Source organism: Mustelus asterias, chromosome 15 (genome assembly GCF_964213995.1).
Source record: "Mustelus asterias chromosome 15, sMusAst1.hap1.1, whole genome shotgun sequence".
In the NCBI taxonomy this organism is placed as follows: Eukaryota; Metazoa; Chordata; class Chondrichthyes; order Carcharhiniformes; family Triakidae; genus Mustelus; species Mustelus asterias.
Genome location: NC_135815.1, coordinates 58792885 through 58813507, shown reverse-complemented (window position 1 = coordinate 58813507; position 20623 = coordinate 58792885). Strand labels below are relative to the sequence as shown.

The 20623-nt window shown below is 43.0% G+C and overlaps 1 protein-coding gene across 6 annotated transcripts in view; it reads right to left on the bottom strand.

Annotated features, from left to right (window-relative positions):
- ipcef1 (interaction protein for cytohesin exchange factors 1) overlaps positions 1-20623 on the bottom strand; it is a 138006-nt gene that overhangs the window by 76498 nt on the left and 40885 nt on the right. For 2 of the 6 annotated variants that reach the window (XM_078229950.1, XM_078229949.1), the window contains exons 2-4: positions 2084-2134; positions 1763-1796; positions 1361-1530 (exon numbers count right to left, since the gene is read on the bottom strand). In XM_078229950.1, the coding sequence (XP_078086076.1) occupies positions 1361-1530; positions 1763-1796; positions 2084-2134 (255 nt within the window). Of the gene's footprint in view, positions 1-1360; positions 1531-1762; positions 1797-2083; positions 2135-20128; positions 20200-20623 lie in introns of those variants that run through there. The other 4 variants (XM_078229948.1, XM_078229951.1, XM_078229953.1 and 1 more) reach the window with 4 other exon arrangements.

Sequence of the window (20623 nt, the reverse complement as noted above, 5' to 3'; positions counted from 1 at the left end):
CACACCAAAAATCATTGTGAAGCTGAATCTGCTAAAAAAACAGTGCTTGGGAGATGCTCACAAATCTCACAAAAGGCCCCCTGTTGTCGTCTCCCAACCCACTGCAAGATAGCGCAGCAGGCTGGGGAGGAATCATAAAAACCATATAACCCCAACACCGCAGAGGAGACCATTCGGCCCATCGAGCCTGCACCGACAACAATCTCACCCAGGCCCTATTCCCGTAACCCGACATGTTTACCCTGCTAACCGCCTGACACTAAGGGACAATTTAGCATAGCCAATCAAACTAACCTGTACATGTTTGGACTGTGGGAGGAAACCGGAGCACCCAAAAGAAACCCACACAGGAAGAATGTGCAAATTCCACACAGTGACCCGGGACCCTTGCGCAGTGAGGCAGCAGTTGATTCTGGCCAACATTGAGAATGACTCTTCCAGACTCAATGTTACCTCTGTTCTCTCTCCATGCAGAGTCCCTGTCACGAATGGTGAGCTGCAAAACCTCACACCAGACTATGAAGTCTGTGCAGTTTTATCCACAGTAAGAAGTCTCACAACACCAGGTTAAAGTCCAACAGGTTTATTTGGTAGCATGAGCTTTGAGCGCTGCCCCTTCATCAGGTGAGGGGCAGCGCTCCGAAAGCTCGTGCTACCAAATAAACCTGTTGGGTTTTAACCTGGTGTTGAGAGACTTCTTACTGTGCCTACCCCAGTCCAATGCTGGCATCTCCACATCAGTTTTATCCATTCAAGCCTGATGTGCTTTGCACTTTTTCGCTACCTCTCCTCAGCATCTTTGGCTTCCTGAAGTCGTGTGCCTTTAGTGAAACCTGTTTCTCAACACACCTTTCCAGCTTTGGCATCATGTCCCACTTGCAAACATCTTTAACCTTAAACCCACTTCAGCCCAGTGACATTGAAGCATTTTCAAGTCATCCACAGAAGAAATCCTGGCCATACTGAGTATTTCTGGAATTTTCTGAATTTTAAGTTTTTGGGGAATATTTGTCAGATCAATATCAGTCACATGATCTGATTCCCTTTACTGTTACACACACACAATATATATATATATATAAAATGTTGAGATGAACAGTTAGTCTACTCCCAGACCTCTCCTCTCAATCAACTCTGCTCTGAACTGGTGAGTAGAAGTTTATAAGAGGGTCCAACAATTTCTCCTTCTTCCACCAGGCAAGCAACACCACTTCTGTTCACACTCCTTTTTAAACAGTAATTAAGATACAAGATACACTATTCTCCTGTTATTCAAATACCAGACTATAAATCTCAAATCACACCTGAACCTAACCGGAGACACAGAAACGTTAGGTAAATATGACTTAAATATACTCACACACTGGTTTGTATACCAATACAGGCAGGTCCCTTTCAGCACAAACCAGTACTTTTTCCATTTGTTGCCAATTAAGCCCTTGTTGGTTTTCTTCTTGTAGAGCCATCCCTGGAAGTCTGCCTGACCAAGGTCTTTGCAGGAAATTCTTCGTCTGCTCATTGTTGAGCTTCCTACAAATAACAAGTTCAATTGAGCATGTTAAACTCAGTCAACTGTGGACTGTCAAACCAAATAAATTATTTGAATTCAGTGCACAATATCTCAATGTTACTTTGAAATACAAAATGCTCAAGTGATGATTAATCTTCAAATCATTCCAACTATAACAGCAGCTGGACCCAGTCCACTGCTCTTTCTTACAATCTAACAAATTATACTGGATGTGCAGTAAAAGAAAGTTACCTCGAGTCTTTCTTTTAGCCGAACGCAATGCAACCTGTGAAGAGAAGACACATAAGCTACAGCATTTGGCTTCATAGATCAGACGTTTGGAGCACTTATTGTGCATTCAGCTAGCTCAGTCAGGAAACCTTTCACTAATATCTGACCGCTACTGACGCACAACACACAAAAAAATCAATTAGCAGCATTTCAGTGAACATCCTGTTGCCTGTAAATGAACGTTCACACTGATATCATTCAGCAACAGCTTAAAAAAAAAACCACAAAATCAACTTGGCTGATGGCGATACAATACATTCCAAAATGCAAATGGCTACTTACAGTTGAGTTGCCATTCGCTGCTCCAGTAGCTGAGACTGAAGGTGGGGTGGACTGAAATGAAAAAAAAGTTTTAAAACAACTTGGATACCGATAGGTTCAATGGAAAAATGTTGTTTGAACCAAGTCAGAATTGCAAACAGGAAGTGACACAAGGGAGGTGTGAATCTATGGGGTTTTTGTGTAGTTATATATATAAAAACTTTGATTTTTATATATGACCATCATCTTTCCTTGAACAATATTTAAGGGAATGAAATACTCTTAACCTTATTGTCTAGCAACCCCACCAGCCGCCTCCCCCACCCAACCCCTCAATGAAATAGGCCTTGCCACATAAAGGAATTCTGATTATTTGTCCTTGAAATTCATGTGGTTTTGAAGCTCCATTCATACAGTTAGCTGGACCAGTTCCCAATCAGCAGTGTGCCCTTGTAAGCCTATATAAACTGACAAGCAAAACCAAAATCTGGAATAAAGATTAATCGCCATCAAGTGACCTATTTCGGTATGAAAGCATGATGTCTGTATGTAGAATATATGAAAGAAAAAAAACTTCAATTTAAACAGTGACATTATTTTTCCCCCCCCCAATGTTTCAGCTAAGTTCTACAACCAAAGTGGTCCAAGTTCAATCTTTGGTCTATGCAAAATCAATTTGTGTAGCTGGAATGAAGCCCGATTTAGTCCACAACTCACTTCAGTGTCTTCAGATTAGAGAAATGATCAGGCTATAGTTGGGGCGGCACAGTACCTAGCACTGCTGCCTCACAGCGCCAGGGACCCGGGTTCAATTCCTCGGGTCACTGTCTGTGTGGAGTTTGCACTTTCTCCTAGTGTCTATGTGGGTTTCCTCCAGGTGCTCCAGTTTCCTCCCACACTCCAAAGATGTGTGGGTTAGGTTGATTGGCCATGCTAAAATTGCCCATTAGTGTCAGGGGGATTAGGAGAGTAGCAGATAGGACTTGGGTGGGATTGTTGAGTGCAGGCTCGATGGGCCAAATGGCTTCCTTCTCCACTGTAGATTCTATAGTTCCTACTCCTGACTGTTCAAAGACCTGTTCAAAGTATACATGCAGACAATATATATTCAGACATCAGGTCGGTTGCAATGACTTGACCAATTAAAAAGCCCACCAACATTCACCATTTATTTAAGGTGCATTGGAACAGGAGTAGAACATTCAGCTTAACATCCGCTTCAGAAGGAAATCTGCCATCCTAACCTGGTTTGGCCTACATGTGACTCCAGACCTACATAATGTGGTTGACTCTTAACTGCCCTCAAACAGCTGAGCAAGCCATTCTGTTGCATTAAGCTACCAGGAAAAGTTCTAAGAATAATATTGGATGAACTTCCTGTCATAAACTGAAGTACCAGACACTAAGAGTGCACTTTACCGAAAACATTAGTGTCATACTGGAGTGTTTCACACCAGTTTTCTGTGCGAGCTTGGCCTTGCAATCTCTCCCCTCCCCACCCCCCCCCAACACTTTTTTTTGACAGCAGGGAGATTCACGGCGGGGGTTTAATGGATATTTTTCTGTCTGAAGGAAGGTTTGTAGTGGTGTTCCCAGAGGTTGGTATTGGGAGCCTTGCTTTTCAAGATGTATATTAATATTTCTAGATCTTGGTATGCTGGAGACAGTTTCAAAGTTTGCAATGACACAAAACTTGGAAGTATTGTAAACTATGAAGATGAAAATGTAGAACATTAAAAGGACATACAAAGTTGGTGGAGTGGGCAGATAGGTGGCAGATGTAGTTCAACGCAGAAAAGAGAGTGGTGCATTTTGGTAGGAATAACACAGACAGATAATATAAAATAAGTAACATTCTTTAAGGGGTGCAGGAGTAGACGGAGTTGGATGTATATATGCATAGATCATTGGTGGCAGGACAGGTGGAGCGAGCAGTTAAAACTTATAGTATTCTAGGCTTAATTAATAGGAGCCTAGAATACAAGAGCAAGCAGGTTATGCTGAACTTATACAAGACTCTAGTTAGGCCACAACTAGAAAATTGTGTACAATTCTGGGCATCATATTATAGGAAGGATGTGAACGCACTGGAGAGAGTGCAGAAGAGGTTTACAAGAATAGTTTTAGGGATGAGAAACTTCAGTTTGAGGGTGGATTAGAGAGGATGGGACTCTTTCCCCTTGGAGAAAAGGCTGAGGAGATTTGATTGAGATATTCAAAATCAGGAGGGGGATGGACAGAGTAGATAGTGAAACAAGAGCAGGGATGTACTTCTGAAGTTATAGAAGGCTCTGATCAGACCCCATTTGGAGTATTATGAGCAGTTATGGGCCCTGTATCAAAGGGCAGATGTGCTGGCCTTGGAAATGGTCCAGAGGAGGTTCACGAGAATGATCCCTGGATGAAGAGCATGTCGTATAAGGAATGGTTGAGGACTCTGGGTCTGTACCCATTGGAGTTTAGAAGGATATGGGAGGGATCTTATGGAAACTTAACGGATACTGCGAGACCTGGATAGAGTGGATGTGGAGAGGATGTTTCCACTAATAGGAAAAACTAGAACCAGAGGGCACAATCTCAGGCTAAAGGGACGATCTTTTAAAACAGAGGAGGAATTTCTTCAGCCAGAGAGTGGTGAATCTGTGGAACTCTTTGCCGCAGAAGGCTGTGGAGGCCAGGTCATTGAGTGTCTTTAAGACAGGGATAAATATGTTCTTGATTGACAAAGGGATCAGGGGTTATGGGGAAAAGGCAGGAGAATGGGGATGAGAAAAATATCAGCCATGATTGAATGGCGCAGCAGACCCAATGGGCCGAGTGGCCTGATTCTGCTTCTACATCTCATGATCTTATGGACCTGTCCTCTCCAAACATAGCAAGCAAGTACACCTGAATCTACCGAGGAGTTGGATAACTGTTCCACTCCTACTTTTCTGCTCCATGATGGAACTCTGCATTACAGGCCGAGTCTTCTGATCCCAGACTTGTGGAGTGGTCTTCCATCAGACTGTTTCCGTGTCGCACTGGATCATCAGAGTGAAGGTAAATCACACTTGCCCCCTTTTTGATGGCAGCAGTCACAAACACTGAAAAGCTTTGGGACACTTGAACAGCTTTTTAGTGTGTTAGCCAATGAGTGAATGTATAGGTATGCACATGGTAGGGTGGGTAAGATAAGTGGATATGTTGGGTGAGGGAAGTACGCAGGCTGCAGGTGGGCAGGAAAGCAAGTGGGTAATGTAGCAGCAACACAAGACAAACCTGAAAATGAGATGCAACCCCAGTGAAGCTACAACACAGGATTATATGCATGTTAAACATTGGAAGCAGCATTCTCCGGACAGAGAACAGTTATGGGTCAGACCAAATCTCTCCAGTCCTGCCACATCCATGATGCGCTATCAATTAGGCAAAAGACTACTTGTGTGCCAATACAACTGTAGGCTTTTATTCATAACAGAACTAGGAGCACATCCCAACAGATAACCGACCTGAACTGAACAAGGGGGAGGAAACGGCCACCTTTATACTAGGTGACAAGGGGAGGAGCCGGCAGGGGATGTGTCCAGGCATAACAAACACACAACGGTGGTCCAGGCAGGACAAAGACACAACTGAAGTCCACCACAATCCACATAATAGAAAATTACATGGCTTGGAGGCAGAGACCACTGCGTGAATGCACAAGTTGATGCTGAAGCATTTGCAACCACTTTCAGCCAGAAGTATCAAGTGGATGATCCATCATGATTTTCTTCTGAGATCCTCAGCATCACAGATCCCAGTATTCAGCCAATTTGAATCAGTCTAGGTGTGATATCAAGAAATGGCTGAGTGAACTAGATACAGCAAAGGCTGCATCAATCTAATCTTAGCATTATCAATGGCTGATCACTGTCAAGCAGCACTTACTCATCAATAAACTGCACGCCATAGTTCAGTTTGGGTTCTGCCAGGCTACTTAGCTCCAGACCTCACCCTCCCTTCTTCTTCTATGCTAATCAATTACCTGAGATCTAGTCTATGCAATTTCTCATGATTTAATCCTTTTAGCCCAGGTACCCTGTGCTGCACTGTCTCCAAGGACGATCTATCCTACCTGATGTGTGGTGCCCAGAACTGAACACAATGCTCCTTATGAGGTTTGATTAAAGCTTTATACAACTGTGACAAAGCTTACACTCCTTTGCATTCCAGCCACCTGGAGATAGCCTATTAGCCTTTAAAATTATTTCTTGTACTCGTCCATTTATGTTAGATGTTTCTGCTCTTGCACCCTTAAATCATCTTCTCTACAGATCCCAGTTTCTCCATCATTTACAAAATACCTTGCTTATCATTCTTTCTTGCATGCCAAGGGCCTAACTCTTCCCCACTTTGAATTCCATCTGTCACGGTTTGGCCAACTACTTGATCTATCAATGTTTCTGTGCACCTTTCTGTTCTCACTTACACTATTTACAGTACCACTTAACTTGATATCAGTAAACCTGGACATATAGCTCTTTATTCCTTCATTCAAGTCATTTTAAAATATAGTGAAAAGCTGAGGCCCCACCGTTGTTGCCTAAAGGACACCACAAATTACATCCTGCCAATTTGAGCATATACCCATTATTACAACACTCTGTTTCCCACCTATTAACTAAATCTCCATGTTAATAGATTTGCTGAATTCTGTGTTTTCATTTTGGTTAAGCCTCAACAGAAAGCTGAATTAGCAGTTGTAATTTAAGTGTGAATCATAAGTTCTATAAGTGCGGAGAGGGCAATATATTAACATGAACTGAGGTTGATTTAATAGACAGAAAACAGAGTAACTATAAATGGGATATTTTCAGTTTGGCAGGCTGCAACTAATGGGATACCACAATGATCAGTACTTGGGCCTCAGCTATTTACAATCTAATTCATGACTTCAATGAAGGGACTGAGTGTAACATATCCAAACTTGCTGATGATACAAAGTTAGGTGGTAAAGTCTTGTTCATCTTTCAAGGTGATGGCCACATTTATGGTTCTGTTCCGGTAAGTAAACGGGTGTCGGCTAATGCTGATTTGCATCGTAACGTTCTGCTGCAAATAGGATTGGATACCACAAACAATTGTGTTTCGGATGCAATAATGGCTTGGGATTTCTTCTCATGTTTTCTTTCTGTCTCTGACGTGCTAATTTTCACAAGGAGGCTGCACTGTTTTTTATTTGGCTGCACCAGGTTCAGTGATCCTGGGTGAGCTTCTCCCAGGAGTTGTAGTCAACATCAAAACTCCAAGGTAAAGCCTTGTAGAATTTGCTATGAAAGCTCATTCCAGAGCCCAGCTCTCCATGACAAGCCCAACTGAATTGTAACCGTGGGTGCTTGGCATGTCAGCTCGGGTGAACCCCTCAGAGTCTGATAGTTTGTCCTGACATCTGATCTTCAGAAGCTTCTGAAGGCAGCTCAAGTGAAAGTGGTTGAGCTTCTTGATAAATGGAGAAGATTCCCATTTTTGCAATATCTGATTTTGATGTCAGGATCACCATCATGGAAGACATCAGCGAGAATGACAGAGAAAACAACATGTTAAAGAGGGCTGGCACTGATACACAACCCTGTTTAACTTCATTAATGAGTGGGAATGGGTCAGAAACACAATCCTGTTTAACTCCATATCGCTTCTCGGCCTTTTGGCTAAGATCAAGTGTAGTCTGCTGATGCTGCACTTGGTTGTGGCCATTGGGTTGCATTTAAGCTTCATTTTCATATGAAGCAATTTTTAAAAGCGGCATCTCGGCCTTTTGGCTAAGATGCAAATGAGATCCAGCCTTGGGGGTGGAGACGTCTGCCTACTCCAATCAGCTTGGCTCATGTAGATCAGGCCCAGGACAGGGTAAAGGGTCGCATACCCTGTCTTGTCAGCCTGGATCGGAAATGTCTCAACTTGTTGAGACTCTGAATTGGACTTGATTTGATTGAATTGGAAAAGTATTTTTTAAAAAAAGTGAGTGGGAATGAGTCAGAAGATTCACCATCATCCAGGGCGCACACAGGTATGTTGTTGTGGAATTGTCAAATCATTGTGATCAATTGCTTAGGGCAGCCAAATTTCTCCATTACCTTCCAAAGCCGGGAAAGTAAAGGTTATTGCGTTTATATAACACTTTTCACGATCAATGGACATCTCAAAATGCTTCACGGCCAATAACGTACTTCTTGAAGTGTAGTCATTGCTCTATGGTGGAAATGCAACAAACTCCGACAAACGGAAATGTGATAATGAGATTATCTGCGGGACTTGAACTTAGAACCTTGTGACGCAAAGGTGAGAGTGCTGCCACTGAGCCACAGCTGATTGGTTTCATGAGTGGGCAAAAACATGGCAGACAGAATATAACGTGGTGAATTGTGAAGTTATCTATTGCTGTCAAAAAATTAAAAACACATAACTTTTTTTTGAATGGGGAGAGACTGGAACATGTTGGATTTAGAGGGATATGGGTGTCCCTGTAGATGAATCATAGAAAGTTAACAAGAAAATACAGGAAGCAGTTAGAAAGGCAAATGGTATGTCAGCTCTGTCATAAATGAATTGGAGTACAAGAACAATTAAATCTTAGCACAATTATACAGGACGTGAAGGTCACATGTGGAGCACTGTGTCCAACATTCCTTTCCTTAGGTAAGAAAGGACACACTTGCCTGAGGAGGAATGCACTAACGGTTGACTAGAGTGGTTCCTGAGATGGCAGGATTGCCCGATGACGAGAGATTGAAGTGATTTAACCTATATTTCATGGAATTTGGAAGAATGAGGGGCATCTAATTGAAACATACACAGAGCAGGATTTTTTGAATGACAGAGTTTCTTAACACGCCACCTGGAGAGTCCAAAAAATTGAGGGTTATTGTGACCTCTTCCGCAGCTGGTAAAGAAGCCGGGCTTATGGGCAATGGCAGATCAGTTAGTGCATTTTTGCCAGGGTCTGCGAGGCAAATCGAGGCTTGAATGCAGAAGGACCCAGTCCTATCTGAATGAAAATATATGATTCTGACTTGGGGATTTAGAGAATAGCCCTCAGGTGAAAAATAATTGCTTAGTGTTGAGGATGGCATCAATTGGAGACCTTCCTATTCAGAGGTAGAGCTGTAAAGCCATGGATGCAGGCGCTTCCTGGGACCCTGCTTCAATTGGGGTGTCGGTCTCTTCCACTTCCATCTGAGAATCCGTTCCTCATCACAGAGATTCAGGTGTGGGGTTGGTTTCAAGTTATGGCTCCACACTGGCAGTGGTCGGCCCCATGGCTGGTAATAAAACCTACACTGATATGGGCTCCACTCCTGAGGTAGTTCAGGTGTTTCTTCACAACTTTGCCCTGCACTTTTACGTTATAAGGCCCTGCCCTGTTTTTCCTCCATAGTCGTCCCTTGTCCAGGACAACATCCAATACCAATGGAATTATACCATGGCCACCCTGAGATTTCAAAAATGAAAACGTGAACCTGGAACTATGTATGGTGGCCCGGCCTTGATGCAGACATTATAGACTTGGTCAGACAGTGTGATTTATGCCAAGAGAATCAAAAACTTCCCCTCCTCAACCTCCATACCTTTATGGGAGTGGCCTGGTAGGCCCTGGGTGTGAGTTCATGTATTCGTTGCTGGGCCTTTTATGGGTTCTATGTTTTTTTTAATGGACACATGAGCTCCACCATCTCCCATACCACCACTGAGAAACTATAACAAAGTTTCTGCACACATGGGATATCTGAAGTCCTGCTCTCCCACAATGGCACTGCTTTTACAAGTCCAGAGTTTCAGACTTCCATGTTTTTCAATGGAATCAATCACATTAGGACAGTACCCTATCACCCATCATCGAATGGACTGGCTGAAGGAGCAGTGGAGACTTTTAAGTTTGGCATGAAGTAACAGCCCATAGGGTCCATAGAGACTAAACTGGCACGATTTTTATTCAACATTAAGACTACCTCTCACACACCAGGAATCGCCATAGCAGAATTGTTAATGGGACGCAGGCTTCAGACAAGATTAAGCTTTCTGTTCCCAAACCTGGCGGGGAGAGTGAAGTCCCAACAAGCGAGCCAGAATAAAAATTAAGATTCTGCAAGGACAGAAAGAACACTCAATCTGTGACCCAATTGCATGTGAGAAATTTTAAAAGCGGTCTCAGTTGGGTCCCTGGGATCATAACGGAGGAAAAACAGAGCAGCAGGGCCTTATAAAGCGCTACCTCTGAATACGAAGGTCTCCAATTTGGTTCACAGCCCTAGATCTGGTCATGCCTTCAACCAACCTCAGGCCAAGCAGCGGAAGAGACCCTCCCACAACGGTGCTTCTGGGGAAGAGGGGGCAGCACAGTGGCTCATAGCGCCAAGGACCCAGGTTCAATTCCGGCCTTGGGTGATTGTCTCTGTGGAGTTTGCACATTCTCCTAGTGTCTGCATGGGTTTCCTCCCACAGTCCAAAGATCTGGAGGTTGGGAGGATTGGCAATGCTAAATTTCCCCTTAGTGTCCCAAGATGTGTAGGTTAGGGGGATTAGTGGGGTAAATGTGTGGTTATGGGAATAGGGCCTGTATAAGATACTGTGTCAGAGAGTCAGTGCAGACTAGATTGGCTGAATAGGCTCCTTCTGCACTGAAGGGATTCTATTCTAAGAAACGGACTTGAGGGAGGAGGGATGTTATTTCGGCCAAGGGGGATCATCAATAGATCTCCCTGTGGGATTCATGGAGTAGGAGCAGTGGAAGTTTAAAATCAGCTGTCTCTACTCAAGCTGGCAGCCAAAGAACCCCAGAGCTTGATATGTGTACTGTAGCCACAGAAGCGGTGATTTATTCACTCTGTAAATAAAATGTGTTGGTGATGGAAAACTGGCCTCGGCGAGATTATTACAAAGGGAAATATGAGAAATGTGGATCGTGCTCAAAGGTGGATCTGATCCTTGAGAAGATCCGCCATAATCTTGCTGAATGGTATAGCATGCTTCAATGGTCAAATGGACCACTCCAGCTTTTATTTCTATCATCTTGTGCTGAACTTTGTCAGATGTCAAGAGCATGTGTAATAGGCGCAGGAATATGCCCCATCATTCAATATGATCAACGCTGATTTTGGGCTTCAACTCCATTTTCCCACCCACTCCCCATATCCCTTAATTTCCCAAAAGACCAAAAATCTGTCTGTCCCAGCCTTAAATGTATTCAATAATGGACCATCCACAACACTCTGGGATAAGTTTCCAAAGATTTACAACCCTCAGGTATTAGACACAATGCACTGTGATCACAGTGTTGGAAAAGACATAACTCAATTGATTATGCTGCAGGTTCAATGATGGGGCTGGGAACACAGCTAGAGCTACAAGACTGGATGCTTTCTTTGGGTCTTTTGACTAGAAATCTGCAGAGAGAAGATCTCTAAGCTCAAAACTCCAGAATGCAAATATCCTGCATATATTTTTGGGTCTCATCACCACAAGATCTCCTGATTGCTGGTAACTCGTGCACAAGATTAAACTTTGCCAAATGCCATACAAAATAGGTGCAGGACCAGGTCTGCCTCTTTGGCAAAGGCCCATTGGTATGGTGACATTGTGGTTATATTACTGGACTAGTAATCCAGAGGCCGTGACTAATGATCCTGTTAAGCAAGTTCAAATCCCAAAGGAGCAGCTGGGGAATTTAAATTCATTTAATTAAATAAATATGAAATTTTAAAAGTTAGTCTTGGTAATAGTAACTGTTAAACTACCAGATTATTGCAAAAAACCATCCAGTTCACTAATGCTCTTTCGGGAAGGAAATCTGCTGTTCTCACCCAATCTGGCCTACATGTGACTCTACCAACAGCAATATGGTTGACACTTAACTACGCTCTAAAATGGCCCAGCAAGCCACTCTATTATATTCCAGGAAGTCCAAACTGATCCCAGGACATTGTAGGAGGCTAGGAAGGAAATTGCGGGTCCCCTAGCAGAGATATTTGAATCATCGATAGTCACAGGTGAGGTGCCTGAAGATTGGTGGGTGGCAAATGTTGTGCCTTTTTAAACAAAGGGCTGCAGGGAAAAGCTTGAGAACTACAGGAGAAGTGAGCCTCACATCTGTGGTGGGTAAATTGTTGGAAGGTATTTTGAGAGACAGGATCTACAGGCATTTAGAAACGCAAGGACTGATTAGGGACAGTCAGCATGGCTTTGTGAGTGGAAAATCATGTCTCACAAAATTGATTGAGTTTTTTGAAGGGGTAACCAAGAAGGTAGATGAGGGCAGTGCAGTTGATGACGTCGACATGGACTTTAGCAAGGCCTTTGATAAGGTACCGCATGGTAGGTTAAATTTCACAGGATCCAGGGTGAGGTAGCTAAATGGACACAAAATTGGCTTAATGACAGAATAAGTTTAACAACACCAGGTTAAAATCCTTAAAGACTTTAACCTGGTGTTGTTAAACTTCTTACTGTGTTTATCCCAGTCCAACGCCGGCATCTCCACATCTTGATGACAGAAGCCAGAGGATGGTTGTAGAGGGTTGCTTTTCAAACTGGAGGTCTGTGACCAGCGGTGTGCCTCAGGCATCAGTGCTGGGTCCACTGTTTTTTTGTCATTTATATTAATGATTTGGATGAGAATATAGGAGGCATGGTTAGTAAGATTGGCATAGTGGACAGTGAAGAAGGTTATCTCGGACTGTAATGGGATCTTGATCAATTGGGCCATGGGCTGACGAATGGCAGATGGAGCTTAATTTAGATAAATGTGAGGTGATACATTCTGATAGATTGAACCAGGGCGGGACTTACTCAGTTAATGGTAGGGCACTGGGGAGAGTTACAGAACAAAGAGACCTAGGGGTACATGTTCATAGCTCCTTGAAAGTGGAGTCACAGGTGGACAGAGTGGTGAAGAAGGCATTCAGCATGCTTGGTTTCATTGGTCAGAACATTGAATATGTCATTGGGACGCCTTATTGAAATTGTACAAGACATTGGCAAGGCCACATTTGGAATACTGTGTACAGTTCTGGTCACACTATTATAGAAATGATATTATTAAACTAGAAAGAGCGCAGAAAAGATTTACTAGGATGCTACCGGGACTTGATGGATTGAGTTATAAGGAGAGGCTGGATAGACTGGGACTTTATTCTCTGAGGCGTAGAAGGCTGAGGGGTGATCTTATAGAGGTTTATAAAATAATGAGGGGTATAGATCAGTTAGATAGTCAATATCTTTTCTCAAAGGTAGGGGAGTCTAAAACTAGAGGGCATAGGTTTAAAGTGAGAGGGGCGAGATACAAAAGTATCCAGAGGGGCAATTTGTTCACAGAGGGTGGTGAGTGTCTGGAACAAGGTGCCAGAGGTAGTAGTATAAGCGGGTACAATTTTCTCTTTTAAAAGCATTTAGACAGTTACATGGGTACGATGGGTATAGAGGGATATGGGCCAAATGCAGGCAATTGGGACTACCTTCGGGATTTTAAAAAAAGGACGACATAGGCAAGTTGGGCGGAAGGGCCTGTTTCCATGCTGTAAACCTCTATGACCTTTAAGGGGCTCATTCACCACCTCAAGGGCAATTGAGGATGGGTAATGAAAGCAGGCTTTGATATCCTATGAGTGAATATTCTAATTTTCTTCATTGTTCTTCCAGGAAATAACATTTTGCTGAGTGCAAACCGTCAGAAAATTAGTCCCAGTATTGCTGAGGGTATTGGCTCAGAAGGCAGCAAAGGATTGAATGTCAATAGGGAATCATAGAATCCCTACAGTGAAGAAGGAAGCCATTTGGCCCATTGAGTCTGCACCAATTCTCCAACAGAGGATCCCACCCAGGCCCTTTTTCCATAACCCCACATATTTACCCTGCTAATCCCCCTAACCTGCACATCTTTGGATTGTGGGAGGAAACCGGACCACCCGGAGGAAACCCACGCAGACATAACCCAGGGTGTTTTTGGTTCAACTCTTGGCAACAATGCAGCATTATTAACTGTTACCATTTCCCCAGGACACTCCTTCCAGAGAACATCACTGCCATTATTAATGCTTGTGAAAACACCCCAAAATCACAATGGCAGAAAATTAAAGGATGTTAAAATGATTGAGAATTCTTGGAATAATTTGGTTTTAAAGAAAGTAATTTAAGGATGCCAATGGCTTGAATTCAATCAGATTAACTCTAATGAAATTCCATAATGGAACAAAGTCATCATTGAGCATTCTTCAGCATTGATAATTCCCAATGCTACACAGTTAGCAAACTTGACAGATGCTTAAAGACCCAATGTGCCTTTATAAACGAGGAACTTTTAGCACCTCTCCTGAATGCAGTGTTGTCAATCCTCCAGGATTGCCCGGAGTCTCCAAGAATTATAGATTAATTTCCTTGACAGGAAGAACATCATGAGACAATGAAAAAACTGAAGTTTTCTTTCTAATTCCTTTGAATCATCTCTATTTATTACTTGTAAAAATATTGGAATGGAAAAAAGCAGGTCATTTTAGTTTTCAGGGTTGTCGCGGGTAAATGGTCACGCAATGGAAGTAGCAGGAACAAATCCAACCAGAGGTAGTAACTTGACCCAAAGGTGAATTACTTGATTTTTGATTAGTTCATTGCAATTTTTAGGTGGATTTTTAATTCAGATCCTGCGAGCGTATAGCATGAAGAGAGCATGAGAGGGGATCTCATAGAAACGTTTAAAATTCTAACAGGGTTAGACAGGGTAGATTCAGAAAGAATGTTCCCAATGGTGGGGGACTCCAGAACTAGGGGTCATAATTTGAGGATAAGTGAGGAGAATTGAAGTGAGGAGAAATTTCTTCACCCAGGGTGGTGAATGTGTGGAATTCACTACCACAGAATGTAGTTGAGGCCAAAACGTTGTCTGATTTCAAGAAGAAATTAGATATAGCTCTCGGGGCTAAAGGGATCAAGGGAAGGCGGGGGGGATCAGGATATTGAGTTCAATGATTAGTCACGATCAAGATGAATGGTGGAGCAGGCTCGAAGGGTCGAATGGCCCACTCCTGCTTCTAGTTTCTATGTATAAGCTGGCTGCCAGCATCTAAGTGGTTAAACCTGGTTTCCCCAGGCAGCAGACCAGTAGGTCTACAAATCTGCTGGCAGGGGAAGGAAACCAGATCCACCAGCACAGACACAGTGAGCTGGCTCCCAGACACCAGGCTACTAGAATCAAAATGCAAACACATAAACAACAAATGATTCATGCATTGTAGTCTATAATAAGTTAATTTACACATCAATTGCAAGACCAAACTACCCGACAAACTTCCATTTGGTTGCAATTATGCTAAAATAGGATGTATGCAATATCTAAAAATGGTCGATCTAAACTTGCGCCACCCACGTACAATTGTTTTTCAGTTTATTTAAACTTGGTTTCAACCGTACAATAATAAAACATGCACTGGCTTCACAGATGGGTAAAAGACGGAGACAGTGTAACAGCTGTTTATTCTTTTCTGGGGGTGGGGTGTGGGGGCACCTGCACAGGAAAAACCATTAAACCCCTTCAGGCAAATGCTTAACCACAGCTAATGTGAGAAACGACCTTCCACAGGCCCCAGTCAAAACAGAGGCTTAAATATTACCAAAATATCATGACTTCACTGCTAGATTATGACCTTGCCAACAACACTTCATAGATTCATAGAAATCCTACAGTGCAGAAAGAGGCCATTTGGCCCATCGAGTCTGCACCGACCACAATCCCACCCAGGCCCTACCCCATATCCCTACATATTTACCCGCTAATCCCTCTAACCTACGCATCTCAGGACACTAAGGGGCAATTTTGGCATGGCCAATCAACCTAACCCGCACATCTTTGGACTGTGGGAGGGAACCGGAGCACCCGGAGGAAACCCATGCAGACACTAGGAGAATGTGCAAACTCCACACAGACAGTGACCCAAGCCGGGAATCGTACCCAGGTCCCTGGAGCTGTGAAGCAGCAGTGCTAGCTACCGTGCTGCCCTTGAATTCCAAGAGAATGACAGCCCACAGATGCCATTCTGCCCATTGTGCCTGTGCTAACCCTTTGCTACAGCTTCTAAACCTAATGTTCTTAAGGATGATTAGAAATGGGGCTGATTCATGGAGATAAGTGAAGACTCTGCAAGAGTTGGGAAAAGTTAGAGGATGAATTCAGAGGCAGATGGAGAAGGTGAGGCATGTGGCTGGGTTAGATGAGAGTGAACAGGGACTAGATAGTGGGAACCTGGGGCTCATGGGATGGGGGAAGGTATGGGTGACCAGAGACTGAGGGGGTCAGGAGATTGGGACTCAGGATAGGAAGAGAGAATGACAGCAGACTGGGGTCGGGAAAAGCAGGAAGGTTGGGAGAGGGTGTTATTCAAGAGGATGATGAGGTAATGGCAATTGTGGGATTGGTTCTTGGGTTGGTGAGTGGGGAAGAGGGTCTGAGGGTCAGGTGGTTAGGCCTTGATGTAGGGAGGGAGAGAGAGTGAGGCAGACTTGGAAATGGAGTCCAGCATTTCCCGCAGAGCTTGGTGCAGCAGTAAAGGGGTGGATTGGGATTGGCACAGAGAGGAGTAGCAAGTAAAGGGGCAAATGAAATTTGGGAATCTTATTGTAGATAATCAGTGGAAGGTGTTCCCACAGGTTGGCCAATGGGAAACAAGGAGATATAGAATAGAGCTTTTCACTGGATAAAACAAGGAGCATGAAAGGGTGGAGGTTTCTGTACTGAAGGCGAATAAGTCATGGGATGCTTCACTACAAGTCATTGTTTAGGTACAGAATAAATCACCTGAAAGGGATTGGTATGTTTGAAGGGAAATGTGACAGGAGCTGAGGGGGATGGGCTTAAAGGACAGAGTGCCAGCCGGTAGGGATGGTATGGGAGAGAATAATTGCTCCTCCTATGCTTAAATTTGTATTGCTCAATAAAAATTGTTGTTTATCCAGTCTGAATCCAGGGGATGAATTAGAAATATTGACATTGTGCTGAGTTTAGAACAATTGCCCTGTGAGAAATGCCCCAGTGAATGAACTTACTGCCCTTTGTAGAGTCAGTTTAGTTCAGGTAGTTCCATACTGGCATGTGATATCCAAGTACAGATAAACTCTGAATAAAAGTTAACAATTTAGGGTTGTCACCATCACATGAAACTAAGGTCCAAAACCAGAGGCCAAGGAGATAGGGAGAAAGATCGAGCTGTGTAAAGTGGCACTGGCGAGCCTGAGCACACCTTGTGAAGTGCGGGGGCTTAGGTATAGGAGCAATGTCAATGGGTTACAAGATTAACTACTAATCACAGATATGATTTAGGGGAATATGGTAGTGTCGTGGTAATTCTGCTGCTTTAGCGATCCAGAAGCATAGGCTAATAGTCTGGATGGAATGTGTGTTCAATGGCGGAATTTAGATTCAATTGATAAATTCAACTGATGAATCAAAACAAATTCTGGAATGTAAGCTAGGTCTCGGTAATCAATTGCCATATAAATCTGTCTGGTTCACTAATGTTCTTTAGGGAAGTAAATCTGCCATCCTTACTTGGTCTGGCCTACATGCGACTTCTGGCCCACAGCAATGTGGTTGACTTAACTGGGATGGACAACAAATACAGGTAATGCCAGCGACATCCACATCCAGTGCAAGAATAATAAAAAAAGTGCTGGTCATTAAACCTATTCCTACCATCAGAGAGTTATTGTATTACTATTGGTTATGAATATTGTGACTATTACTGGTATTCGTATTAGTGTAATTTCAGTGAGTTACCGTTAATAACATGATGTCTACGAAAACCACAATGGTGCTGGATAGACAACATTAAGAGTGACATGGGGTACAGATATCTGAAAGCACCAGGTTAGTTCAGAACTAACATTGGTAGAGTAAATTCATTCATGTCATTGTTGGTCTAACGTTAGGCACTTTGCAGCAGTAATGCTAATTCTATTAGTGGAATCAAAGTGCCTGCAGCATATGATTCCCTCTGGGAATTCCACCCTTGCCCTCTGTTTCCCCATGTTCCCAGCTCATGGACAGCCCCTTGGTTTGGAGAAGTACTCACAACAGCTGCTGGCCGAAACCATGGGTAAAAACATTCACTTATAAAGAACGCAGCCTTGTGAAGATAAATGCATTTGCAGATGTCATGTGTCAAATGTCATGTAATCAAATCTCTAGGAATATCTTCAGAGTTGGCAACCCTCTTTAAAGGTGTGGTGGCATCTACTTCAACTATTCCCAGTGGCAAGGCAACCCTGAATCCAATAACTCTTCATAAAGACATTTCCTTATGATCCTTCACACACATGGTGATAATTTCAAATGAATGACTAACTCCACAGTCAAAAGCAATTGCTACAATTGTGAAGTTTTTAAGATCGTCATGTTTTGAGACTGTGCTTTAAAATGCAAGGTCAAATGAAGGGGTCATGTGACTTGGTCTGCAGTCTGCCTGACAATAAACTTGGGTCGTTTGATTGTCAGGGATCAAAAGAAGGCTTAGATTGTTTGTTTTCCAGGGAAGGAGGAGGTTACCAGAAAAGTGGATGAAGGGAAGGCGGTGGATGTTGTCTACCTGGATTTCAGCAAGGCCTTTGACAAGATCCCTCATGGGAGGTTAGTTAGGAAGGTTCAGTCACTGGGTATACATGGGGAGGTAGTAAATTGGATTAGGCACTGGCTCAATGGAAGAAGCCAGAGAGTGGTTGTGGAGGATTGCTTCTCTGAGTGGAGGCCTGTGACTCGTGGTGTGCCGCAGGGATCGGTGTTGGGTCCATTGTTGTTTGTCATCTATGTCAATGATCTGGATGATAATGTGGTAAATTGGATCAGCAAGTTTGCTGATGATACAAAGATTGGAGGTGTAGTGGACAGTGAGGAAGGTTTTCAAAGCTTGCAGAGGGATTTGAACCAACCAGAAAAATGACTGAAAAATGGCAAATGGAATTTAACGCAGACAAGTGTCAGATATTGCACTTTGGAAGGACAAACCAAAGTAGAACGTACAGGGTAAATGATAGGACTCTGAAGAGTGCAGTTGAACAGGGGGATCTGGGAATACAGGTACAGAATTCCCTAATTATTGGTAATTATACAGTTGACTTCCCAATCACTCTCATTGACCTGCTCCCAGCTGCCCCCTTGACCCTTGTAAACCTGACCTGACGAGCCCCTGCCATTTGATTATCCCCCAATCCATTCTGACCACTTTATCCAGTTGGCAATCTATCCACCAGCTCACAGTGGAGATCATGACGCTTTAGGTCAGTTGGACTTGCCTATGGGGAGAGAATTTAAGCAGCAGCAGCAGAAATAATCAGCCGGTTAAAAAACAAGTGAAAGATTGAGAAATTCCCCCATAGTTAGACAGCACCTCGATCATCTGGAATTCAATTTGTGACCCCCTTCTTGATCTCCGAGAGTCCAGTGACCCCAGTCAGAAAACCTCTTTCCTAAACTTCCTTGCACCTATCCCTGTGACCACTGCTACTTGGCAATATCCTCGAAGGCTCTCAGAATCACTTAGTTACGATCAATAAGTACTGTTGTAAAGATTTATGGATGTGAAGCCTCCATTGCAATCGCCACTGCCTCAATATATTGGAGTTTAGCCACACTGCAACACTTAACAATGCCAAAATAACCATGCAATTCAACAAGACAAATTAAATAGTTAAATATTATTTAATTGCATTATATTAAACCATTAAAAAGAGGGTTTATGTCATATAAAGTCATGAAGTAAAATGTTTGCATTTTTCCATCAATTATCTAAATGGAGTCATCAAATGTTAATTTACCCAAAATAATGCTTTAATGGAGAAAGTTATTGAACATTTAAACTTTATCACCCACTGCTTAAAGAAATATTTTTCATACAGATCTCTAAGTTTCTGAAAGAAAACAGCTTTAGCAGACATGCAATCTTCCTCTTTTCTGCATGCAGTAAAACAGATTTAAGACAGATATATTTATTGAAATATTCTCAATCAAGTGCAACAGAGAAACAAATTGAAAAAGAAATAGCATTAAAAATAAGAACAAAAATTACATACCAAGTCACTCAGGCCACTTGCCTTCTCTGCAGCTACATTGGTTAATGACAACATGTCAGACAAAAAACAGGAAGTTCGAGCTCAAACTGGTCAGCTCTACAAATAACTCCAGCGGAAGGGAGCATGTAATATCATCATTTCACAGACTCTGCCTGAAAAGCTTTCCAAGAGCTGCCTGCTTAGCTTCTCGATGGATCCCTTTAATCACTCAAAAGGCTGACCTGCATAACGTAATTTCAGATAAACATACGACATGTGGAAGATGTGTATTTTTGTGCTGATCTCTCAGTACCTCTGCCTTGCTGTTGTACAGGTTGCAAGATTGCTCACAAAAAGAAACAGATTCACATCTCCATGTGTTGAAAATGCAAACTAAATAAGTGTGATCAAGTGCAGAAGGAAATTGCAACAGCCTGGTGTGAACTGCGGCAGAGTTTAACAGTCAGATAGTGCCGGGGGTCAGCATCCTTATTAACAAGAACTGCCTTTAAAAGA